The sequence below is a fragment of the Misgurnus anguillicaudatus genome, chromosome 13, assembly GCF_027580225.2.
Source record: "Misgurnus anguillicaudatus chromosome 13, ASM2758022v2, whole genome shotgun sequence".
Classification (NCBI taxonomy): domain Eukaryota; kingdom Metazoa; phylum Chordata; class Actinopteri; order Cypriniformes; family Cobitidae; genus Misgurnus; species Misgurnus anguillicaudatus.
In genome coordinates this window covers 23659343-23671356 of record NC_073349.2, presented here as the reverse complement: position 1 = coordinate 23671356, position 12014 = coordinate 23659343, and the positions used below count along the sequence as shown (strand labels likewise).

The 12014-nt window shown below is 33.8% G+C and overlaps 1 protein-coding gene across 1 annotated transcript; it reads right to left on the bottom strand.

Annotated features, from left to right (window-relative positions):
* Positions 1-264: 264 nt before the first annotated feature.
* On the bottom strand, positions 265-10005 carry LOC141369306 (L-rhamnose-binding lectin CSL3-like). Its single transcript, XM_073875449.1, has 12 exons — positions 9715-10005; positions 9596-9619; positions 9220-9276; positions 6579-6632; positions 6342-6477; positions 6153-6262; positions 6031-6076; positions 5793-5939; positions 5609-5715; positions 4622-4754; positions 4425-4531; positions 265-641 (listed from the first exon to the last, which is right to left on the bottom strand). The coding sequence occupies exons 1-12, from the start codon at positions 9743-9745 to the stop codon at positions 628-630; spliced, it is 966 nt and encodes a 321-aa protein (XP_073731550.1). The 5' UTR covers positions 9746-10005; the 3' UTR covers positions 265-627.
* Positions 10006-12014: the final 2009 nt, after the last annotated feature.

Below are 12014 nucleotides of genomic sequence, written 5' to 3'. Positions count from 1 at the left end.
ATTTGGGTGTGAATAATACCGGCATATGTGTTAGACTAGATGGTTCTGTCCGTGTAACTGTAGAATGTTGATTCTAAGTGGGGTCTTAAGACCATAAGATAAGGGAATTTATGTCAAGTAAATGTGTCTTTACCATCACATCATCGAATATATGTAAAAATAAAACTTTTTGTCAGCCAGCAGAAGTATTTAAAGTACAAGACATTAATATTGACTGTTTAAAAAAGGGATTAAAACAGTTGGGACTAAATCGCATAAACCTAAATGAATTCATTTTGGGACTAGATCTACAGTATACAACATTCAGAGGAAACAGAAGAGTTTGCATTTGAAAGAAATGTATTGAATGGACACAGTTAGGACAGAATGAAACTTATAGTTTAGGATTAATTAAAAGAATTAATGTGATTAAAGACAATTGTGACAAACATCCTGATTTCAGATATAACACAATGCCAGTCAATGAAATGTTTGAAACCTGCTCAGTCTAGAAATCACTCAATATTAAACGTAATTATTAAATCTCAAAAAGAAAGCAGAAGTATAAATGAACCAGAAGATTTCCACTTCACTCTACAGAAGGTCACAGAAACACAGATGATTTCTGATGTGACGATGTTTCCACTTCTAGGTCAAAGATGCTGGAAATACATGGTAAAAAACATAACATTTATAACAATATTAGCTATTAAGTCTTACGTTTTAATATATATACAATACAGTATGAAATAAAACTGCATTAGAGAGAAATAATATAGGGTAAACATTTGCTCTTAATGGATGAAGACTTTAAGGGGGAGCTATACATCATTCAAATCAATGTATTTATAAAATGCTTTTTATGGTAAATATTGCTTCAAAGGAGTTTTACAATGTTGTACAAACTGTCCACCCAAATTTATAGTTGTCCCAGCCAGTATGGTCAGATATAGATCTCTGATAGGCCTATCTGTGTTTGATGGTCAACAATATTTTTTATTTGTTTTGGGTTGATCAAACCAGCAGTATTTGGTCTCATGAATCTATTATTTGTTATTTATGTTATTGTTTTGGCGCGGAGTAAAAGTTATTAAAACTATATTTATATTAGGGGTTACTCCGAATTGTCTAAGATTCGATGCATCGATAGGAGAAGCCTGACTAGACTACCAATCTCACAGTCGAATCGTCACAAATGTGTTATGATTCGAGATGTGTCATTCAAGGATCACACATTATCTTTCACATATAACAGCTTTCTCCCAATATATTAATATACAGCATATTATGATAATGCTATGCAAGTAATATGTGAAGTAGCAGCTTTCAATAAATATTTTTAAAATAATAAATCCAACAACCCCTGTGACAGGACTGCACGTCCATAAGAGGTTTCTATGTTAATAAACCATTGCCTCTTTGTTTCTAAATTTAAAAGACAAAGCTGGCAATTCTGGCTATACTTTCGTTCTTTTAATAATTTCTTTATTTTATTTTATTTATAAATCACTCTGGGTTATCTGATTTATCTATTTGGCTTGTGTTTTGTTTCCATGCACTTCAGGCATTTTGCACATATTTGTTCTGCACCCTTTTACTTCTGACCAAATTTTATTTAAAAATATATATATATCTTTATTATAAACATACATTCTGATCTAATTTAAGTTTGTAAATGAAGAGTTTAGTTGCAAAACGAGATAAATCCATTTTTTAACATTTTTGTTTATTATTATGTTATCATGTTATTATTTTGTTTTATGGTGCTACTTAGCTGTATTTTTTAAGTTATGAAGGTTTAAATCAAAACAAACCAACTGCAGTTGAATTGAAATTAATTGGAATGCACAACCAAAAAACAAGATTTCTGAACAATTGAAAAAAAACGGTGGTTATCTCGTTTCGCAACGAAACTCTTCAAATTTTGGATTGCTGCAATGGCACATGCAATTTAGCCGAACGTGCTGCTCTGCATCTCATATTTAGGAGTTCATCAAACTAAACATAAAAACGGATGTTTTTCGATGGGCATAAGTTTTAAAATATTTAAAACAGGGTGGTTATCTTGTTAAAAGTTAAACTACAAAACAGGTAGCCTAAGCAGTTTCTTAAAATTTCAGTGATGACACTGAAAATATCTGCACCGACACGACTGTCTTTCTTGTGATTTAATATTATGGTTGGTGTTCACTTTCAAATGATAGAAAAGAGATTCCTGAAATTAATAATATGAGAATCATCAGGTGTTTCTACAGTAAGTGAATAGAGATGATCAAAGTCAAAGTAAGCAAGTATTTCTGTGCTAAATAATAAAACGTAGTGTCTATAAAATCATTAATTTCAGTGGTATTCTTGTTATAAATTAACGTTTAATGAATTGTATATAAAGCTTAGTTTTTATTATTTACAGTAACAATCACAAATTATATGTCATTTGTCATTTTTTTGGTCATGACTGCTTTGACGGGCTAAATCTCCAAATTAAATAAAATCGCTGAATTGTAGCTGGGGTTTCCGAGTCAGGATCACATTTAAATTGTTATTTTTAGGTTTAGTTATCAAACATTTTTTTTGTTATATCTTTGTGTGATGTTCTGTAAATTGTGGCTTTAAAATGTTACGAGGAATGATTTAACAAATGTTTATGTTGCCTTACATTTTACCTAAATATGTAAATGCATCGTTAGTTTTGTCTTCGTTCATCACTTGAAAGACAGTTTTGGTCACTTTACCAGAAATTTGTTATGTGTGCTGCTTGTGAAAGAAAATAAAAGTTACCCATTTGTACCTGGTCTGGCCCCCTCCCAACCCATGCACACACACATACCTGTAGATGATTCGACTATTGGTCGACTATATAGAAAGATTCGACAATTCTGATTCGAATATGTAAATCCTTAGTCGAGGACACTACTACTATCTTATCAGTAGCCTACTACATAAGTAAGGAATAATTGACGACGGGTCGTTGAATTATAAAAAAATAATGCACACCCAATGTAACACCACGGGTGGGCATTTTTTTCAAATAATTCAAAGGCCGAAGTCAATTATTCAGCTTTTACCAGGGTTACCACAAACATTGCTCTGGTGCCTATTTTTAAGACATTTGACAGGTTAGGTGTGCGGTTTACAGAAAAATTATTTCTCAACCAATCACAATAAAGCAATAAACAGACCTGTGGTATAGAACAGAATAACTGTTTATATCATATATATTTTTTTAATAAGCCAGACTTATGTTTCTGTGTGCCGCCTATAAATATCAGTGGTGATATCTCACATCGTGTTTTAATAGTCACGTCACGAAAATGTAAGAGCAAGTATCCTTAAATGCAATTCCAAACAGCGTTTTTCTGTTCTTTTAATGGGAGGAGAAACGTGTAAACAGACGCTCCAGATAAAATGATTGTTTTCATTGCTTTATTCGCCAAATGTATTTTAATCGTCCACACGATGTGACATTATTGCGGTACATCCCCAAAAGTTTGCATCCAAGAGCTCTGATCTTCAAAGGGATTAGGGCATAGTGATAATTGATTCATGTGCTAGGAAAGTTATTGAGAGACACGGAAAGTGTTTAAAACAGCGTTTGTGCTCGTGGATGTGTGTGACCATCAGTGTTGGGGAAAGTTACTTTTAAAAGTAATGCATTACAATATTAAGTTACTCCCAAAAAAGTAACTAATTGCATTACTTTTCATGGAAAGTAATGCTTACGTTACTTTTAGTTACTATTGCGTTACATTTTCTTGGCTAAAGCTTGATCTTTTTCAGGCCTTGCAGGTGTTTTTATGACTGAAAAGTTCTGCCTTCAGAAATTGCATATTTCATCACAAAAATGTTTAGCTCTGGCCTGCCATCTCAGTTTCTAACTCAAACTGTTTCCACACAGGCACAGAGAGTGCATACGTTTAGTTTAATTCAGTACATATTTTTTAATCAAATTAATTAATATAAAAAAGTAACTTGAGTTACTTTTTTGAAAAAGTAACTCAAATATTAATGTGTACATTTAAAAAGTAATGCGTTACTTTACTCGTTACTTAAGAAAAGTAATATTATTACGTAACTCAAGTTACTTGTAATGCGTTACCCCCAACACTGGTGACCATCCTCTCCGTTAGCAGCTTTTCCAGTCAGAGATATGTCATGTAAGGGAAATAGCTTCAGTGTTTAAAGAAGCCTCCCGCGCAAATTCTAAAATGACCAGTAGGTGGCAGAATAATACAACCGGTGAAACGGTTATTGTGATGTTATCAGTAGAATATCACACACCTGGGAAGGGCTCAGATTCGAGAACTGAAAAGAACTGATGTATAATACATGTCATGATATCATATTTTTAAAGAATGTTCAAGTGACTTGTACTCACATCATGTGATGTGTAACCACTGCATGCGAGCGTTAAAACTTTTCGCTCTATATAACAGTTACTAACTTACCTGGGCCACAGGTGTAGGACACATCCAGGTATTTGTAGGTTCCTACACAGGGATTACCGAAAACTGTGCTATTTGCAGGAATGGAACAATCCTGTTTTCCATCACACCTGTCAACACACAGAATTAACGCACATTTTTAAAGACTAATGGCAATCATTTTAATGTCCTGTAAGTTGTAATGTTCACACTGTTCTTACTGAGTGGTCAGCACACTTAGGGTTGAACTCTGCAAGCATTGAACATTTGAGAGCTGGTCAGCTGGTCGTCCAGTAGAGCAGGTTATACGGTTTGTTCGCCCATAATTGGCTGCAGACACTTTTATAAAGTTATCTGTTGATAAAATGTATAATACACAAGTGTTTGTTTGTGAACAAAAAGACAAAGAAACAAATAAAGAATATTATACACTTTCCGATATTTTATGGCCTTATACCGGAACTTTATCCATGATTTAATAATAATAATAATAATAATAATAATGTCCTCTAAAGCTTAAGAATAAGTGTGTGAAATGATTATTAAGCATTAAAATCAACAATAACACATATTAGTGCTTAAAACAAATATTGAGCTGATTAAATCAACTAATTGGTTCTTGTAATATTGTAATAATACTACAGTTTTGCTTCAAACATTGGAGAGCCAATTTTGCGTATACTGTTATTGTGTCAACCCAGCATTGGGTCAACAAGGAACAAGGCCAGACATTGGGTTAAATTAAACCAGAAAATCTTTATATTTGAACCTACAATTGGGCTTTAAACAACCCAGCATTTTGTTGTGAACCCATCCCAGCATAGGTCAAATTACAAATTACATTAAAAAAAAAAAATTTTTTTTTGAATCAACACTTGGCTGAAAATAACCCAGCATTTTTTTTTTTTTTTTTTTTTGAGTGAAAAATGTCTAATAGTCATCCAAACACAGCCCGGAATAACCAGACAAAATTTGAGCTGTGAGTGAATATTTCACTGTTGACTGCTAAAATATCATACAGTTATTTTGCAAAAATTACATGTAACTAAATTCAAGTATATTTGGGTTAGATGATGACTTAAATTAAGAGAATGTTTGGTGAACAATTTCTTTAACAAACATGTTCAAATATCTATCAACATAAACTAAGTTTAGAATGAAGGATCTGTAATGTACACGTATATAACAGGATCGAAATATTAACTTACATGGGTGACAAATGTAGGACACTTTCAAGTATTTGTAGGTTCCTACACAGGGATCACCAAAAACTGTGTTACTCGTAGAAATGGAACAAGCTGGTTTTCCATCACATCTGTAAATAAAGAGAATAAAGCAATTTATATAAATAAAAAACATATGTCCTAATAATGATGTTAACAGTCTTCTTACTGAGTGGTCAGCACATTTAGGGTTGAACTCTGAGTGCACTGAACATTTGAGATCTGGTTAGCTGGTTTTCCAGTAGAGCAGGTGTCATTGTTTGTTCGTCCATAATTGGCTGAAAGCACTTTAATAAGCTGTTTGTAACAGTTGATAAACAGTAGCAGAAAATGATCTCAATTTTTTTTTTTTTTTTTGAATGTTTTTGTGGTTTATACAGATCAGTTAAAACTTACAACAGTTGATACTGAATGTGCTTCCCTCACAAGAAGTCTGTGTCTGTATTATTACACCTGTAGAGAGACAAACAGCCATTCATGCAGATGAAGATAAACACTTAATTAAATGAAAGTGTTAATTTTAACTTACTTGGTGGTTTACAGATGTAGGACACATCCAGATATTTGTAAGTTCCTACACATGGATCACCGAAAACTGAGTTACTCGCAGAAATGTAACAATTCTGTTTTCCATCACATCTGTCAACACACAAGTAAAAAAATACATTAAAGGAAACATATCAATGTCCTTATGTAATAATGTTAACGCTGTTATTACCGACTGGTCAGCACACTTAGGGATGAATCTTGAGTGCACTGAATATTTGAGATCTGGTTGGCTGGTTTTCCACTAGAGCAGGTTGCACTGTTTGTACGTCCATAATTGGCTGAAAGCACTTTAATGTGTCCCTGGTCTGTTGATAGAAAAGTAACATTATTATATATACACTTTTTTCCTAATTGTGCTTTAAAAATTTAGCAAATTTAGTGTTTTAATGAAATCGGGAGAACTCACCACATTGGAGATTGGCAGTGTCTGATTCACAGGCGATTACCTCTGATGTTAAACCTTAGAAGAGAAAAAAAAGCATTTGAAGAGCAGTAATGCCACATTACTAAATTTACTACTAGTTTTCATTAAAACGCTTGAATATAAGCTTGTATTCACATCTGATTTTCACGACTACTGTCTGACTCCAACTGCAACAATGGGCTCTATCATACACCCGGCGCAAAAGTGTCTTTTGCTAGTTTCATCCCGGTGCAATGATCATTTTCACGTTTAGCGCCACGTTGTTTAAATAGCAAATGCATTTGCGCCCGTGGGCGTTCTGATCTGAAAACGAGGTGTGTTCAGGCACACTGTTGGTGTGTTGCTATTTTGAGGCAACTAAAATAGACTACGCCATTGACCAACTAAAACCTGGTCTAAAGTCAACATTGTTTTTGTTATTTAATGAGCGCGTTAGAAATATGCGCCTATAAACGGGACGACAACGTGGGTCTGCTTATCAATGCGCAGCAGCACAAAAAAGCTTTTAAATATGAAAAAGTAAAGAATTTAAATCTAAAAGATTATTATTGAGTCTCTTTGATATAAATGAGGACCGATTATGAGACGTTAGAAGGCGTGAAGAGCTATAAGTAAATAAATGCTTTGCTTTAAACCAGTAATTCTCAAAGTGTGGTCGTCCGCCAAAAGATGACCTAAACTAGGCAAGTGTTTATACAATCGTCACTTATTTAAGTAGATTTTTAATGCACTTGCGAAACTGTGATATCAGTTATTGCCTTTCTGTTTTAATAACGTAAAAATGGATCGGTTGGCTAAACCAAAGAGGAGTCAAAATAAAAGATCAAGCATCAACTGAAAGCAGCTTAAATCCACAGATCTATTCGATTTTATGTACTAGTTTTGTTCATGTGTAAAATGCCTGTAATTTCAGTGATTTTGGACATTAAAGGGAACATTTTTTTCAGTATTTTATTGTTACAATAGTTACAACCATAAACTTCATATACCCACCACCTCAGTTTTAAACTAATGGCTCTTTGGAATGACATTAAGTGGGACCTAGGCTGTTATAGTATGTTTAATTGCATTTTTTCACATGTGCAGTTTGTTGTTCATATTAAGCTGCAACTCATTTTACATTTACTTTTTCAAATGAAATAAGATTCATATAATAATTTCTGAACATAGCATTGCATTTGTTTTTAAAAAAATAGTTTTTGACTTGAAACAGTTGCATATTAAACTTAAACTTAGCTTATCCTTCCTATCTTGTTGTTTTTTTGGGGGCGTATTAGAGTCGGATTTTGTTAGGTGGTCCTCAGAAAAAAATTGGAAGATAAAGTGGTCCTTGGGCTGAAAAAGTTTGAGAAACACTGCTTTAAACAAATGCATCTATTTTTAAATGTTTTTTTAAATGCTACCCCACGGATTTATTGTAGTACCTGTGGATATGGTGAGATGAGAAACGCTTAGTTTGTAACAAAATAAACTATTTTTACAGTACAAACCTTTTCTTACATACTTGTAAATTATTTTTTGATGAAATTGGATAGCCATACATTTACAACAATTAAAAGCCTGCTATTTTTACTTCCATGACTAAATGAAAACGGGTTTTAAAGGTTTTAATAAAAAAAGAAACAATTTCAATACAAGTATAAAAATCCACACAATTATTTAAAATAAATCTTAAACTGGGGATCTTCTTCCTCCGCTTAGTTTTCAGTTTACAAAGTCCGTCATCTAAATAGGATAGCGCCAGCGCAACTGGCTTTAAAAGGGGATGAGAGCTGAGACTCTCATTGGTTTATTGCACGTTACGCCCAAAACACTCCCAGTACTCAGTAGGAGAATAGGAACAACCCTTTTTGACTGTGCGCCTAGCGCACAAACATTTTTCCCATCGTTAATTAGCAAAAGTGGCATCGGACACGCCCATTCAGACAATGCGCTTAGATCATTTAAAATAGGGTCCAATGTCTCATCTGAATGAAATTATACAACCATATATACAGCTGTAGCTGTATAATGTTTACAAAAATAACCCTGCTCTAAAGTTTACTTACACATGGATCATAATGCTGTAACTCTTGTTACCTATAAGCAAGTGACCCAGATGTACAATGCTGTATTATTTATACCTTAACAATACCTTACACTATTACCTTACAGAAATGGTAGTATGTATGGAAGTATTTGATTTCGATTTATTTTTTTACACGTCTTGCCACTGTTTTCATGTCATAGATGGTTTTGGATAATTTACCACACGCACGCACGCACGCAGGCACACACACACACACACACACACACACACACACACACACACACACACACACACACACACACAGGTTTCCATGTTTTGTGGGGACATTCTATAGACATAATGATTTTTATACTATACAACCTGTATACTCTATACACAAACCCTAAACCCAACCATCACCGAAAGCTCTCTTATTGTTCAGATTTTCAAGAAACATCATTCGGTTTCATTTCTAAAATTATTTCCTCATGGGGACCTCAAAAATGTCTTTTTGGGGACATTTGGTCCCCACAATGTGATGATTATCAGGTACGCACGCACGCACGCAACAATATATAGTTAAATGACAAAGACTGATTAAAACACAGAACTAACCACAGTTGAGTCGAGCGGTGTCTCCTTCACAGGTGGTGAGGTCCACGGCTTGGACACCTAGAGAGACAAAGTTCTTTATACAGAATTTACATCAAAATACAACAAACCACCACCAGATCTACTAAAACCAACACAATATTCAAGAAACAGAATATGCTAGATTTCAATCAGCACTTGAATAATACACAGACATATGTATTATTTTAGCTCCTTTAATAAACTTTTTTGCTTTATTGTTGACAACTTTCTGGTATTGCTTCCTCATTTGTAAATTTTTAAATAAAAGCTTTTGCTAAATGAGTAAATGTATGTGTAATTTCAGATGTTCTCACGCTGACACACTGTTTTTTGAGCACAAATAAAAATCGATCCTTACCACACTGACAAAGTAGCACCAACACTGTAAAAAAAAGTTAAAGTAACAAAAGTTTAAATTTCACTGCTCTTATCTACAGCAAAGTATTTTTTTCTTTAAAAACATCTGAACATACTTACAGAAAATGAAGCTCAGCCTTCCTTGTTGCATGTTGACTGTGCAGATGAATGATGCTGAATAAGGTGAAATAGGTCAGCTTCACGACCCTAGTTTTGTTCTGGAACAAAGGAGTTGAAAAGGCTAGATAAAACCAGTTTATAATGCCGATCAAGTTACTGTACCTGCCCTAAATCTACTTTTCGTAAAGATTAAAAACAACATGCCAAGTATGCCTTGAAAATGATATTATACACAATCCACAAAAATTACATTTACAAAGAGGAAACTTCTCCAAACACTAAGAAAGAAACATTTTTAATAATAAAATGTTTCTTTCCTAGTGTTTGGAAACACGCAGAAGTTTCCTATTTGTAAAATATATATATATATATATATATAAAACAGTTCTTTCTGGTTCTCGAATCTGATTGGCTAAGAGCTATGCGATATTGTACTGATAACGGCACAGTAAGCGCTTCACCTTTCGTATCATTCCGCCACCTAGTGAATGGAGGTCCTAAACAGGCTCATCTCTGAATGGAAAAACACAGGCGCCCTGTTTTTAAACACTCTCCGTGTGTCTCATTAGTTCACTAGCTCATAAATCAGTCTGTGAATCCCCAATCGGAAGTTATTATTCCGTCAAAGATCAGCACTCTTGTATGTTACGTTAAAGTTAATGGGAGTAATGTCTTGTCACATCGTGTGGACCATTAACACTTGGAAAGAGGAATATAAACACTCATTTTTTTTTCTGGAGCTATATCTCTTATCAGAACGCGAAAACACCGTGGAACTGCAGGTAAGCACCGCAGCTTTTAAATGTGGACATTGATCATTTATTTAATCGCTACGTGACTATTAAAACATGTTATGAGGTATCGCCACTGGTATATTTATAAGCAGCATGCAAAAACATCTCTCTGACACTTATAAAAAACAGTTTTATATAGTACTGACAAGAACAAAGTTTAATAATAATAATCGAGTGCTAGTATCGCGTTAAGAGTAAATGGGAAACCAATAGTAACATTATAGAAGTATAGTTTTATTAACTTTTACCTCGCGCCAAAACAATAACAACACAAAAGACACTAAATATGAATAAGAAAACAAGTAATAGTTTGATCATGACACCAAATACTGCTGATTTGATCTCATTTTGACCATCAAAACAAACAAGGCGAATATCAGAGCCAGGGAATCCCTGTCAGAGATGTAGGCCAGAGAGGGCGGTGGTCAGCGGGGCGAGTGAACACTGACGTCCGCTCATGCTTTGGTTCTCATTCGTACTGAATCTCACTAAGCAAACGTTCAAACAGGCGCTATCTTTACTAATCGACTGCAGATTTAAATATAATACATATATATTCTCGACTGAACTAATCTTAAAACTACACTTTGGGACCAAGAAATTGTAATATTTAAAAACGGCGAATCCGTCCATTGAGTTAATATGAGATTCAAAGCAGCCGAAAGTGTTACCTGTCATTCTGGCCGCCCTCAAATCCGTGGCAGAAGAAGTAGTTCTCAAACAAAGAGGCTTTTAAAATAACTCCGTTGTTGTTTTCTAGTTTTCGTTTTTCAAACGTGTGCCGTCGAACTGTTGTATAAAAGCAATATCGCTCTCGGAGTCTCGTGCCTCTGGCCTAATTACAGCCGTGATGATATAGAGCTATATATCACACTCGAGCGATATTGCTTAAATATATACAGCAGATTATGTGCAACCATGAATGTTTTATGTTATTTGTTAACGTTTTACGATAAGGTTTTATTAATACACATTAGTTTAGCTTACAGTAGGCTACATAAAAATTAAAAACATGTATAAATCTTTCTTTTGAATTAATATTACTGCTTATAGTTTATTTGTGTTAGTTTATTGTGCATTAGCTAATTTTAACAACAGTGTTTTTATTATAAAAATGTTATTGTTAACAAATTGTCAACAATCGTTTGTGGAGGAATGTGTGGAATATTAACAATTATGAACTTTATTGTATTAATATAATGTATATCTACTTTTTCCTTATGTATGTTTTTAAATTAAGGCAGCTCAAACATGCATTTTAGTCTGGGACTAGCATAAACCCTGCCGGGAAACCGCCCCTTTAAGTTGACTATTATTCTTGGTTAATTGTAAATCGTTGTAATATGCTTATAACTTGCGAAAGTTCACTCAGGTGTCATATACTTTGCATACAGTTTTCTATAATTAAATGTTAAATCTAGTTTTAATTTCATTCTATCTAATTAATTTATTTAAAATTGGCAGAAAACACCTTCAATAGAGTACATCTGTGTCTGTGTGGCAGTC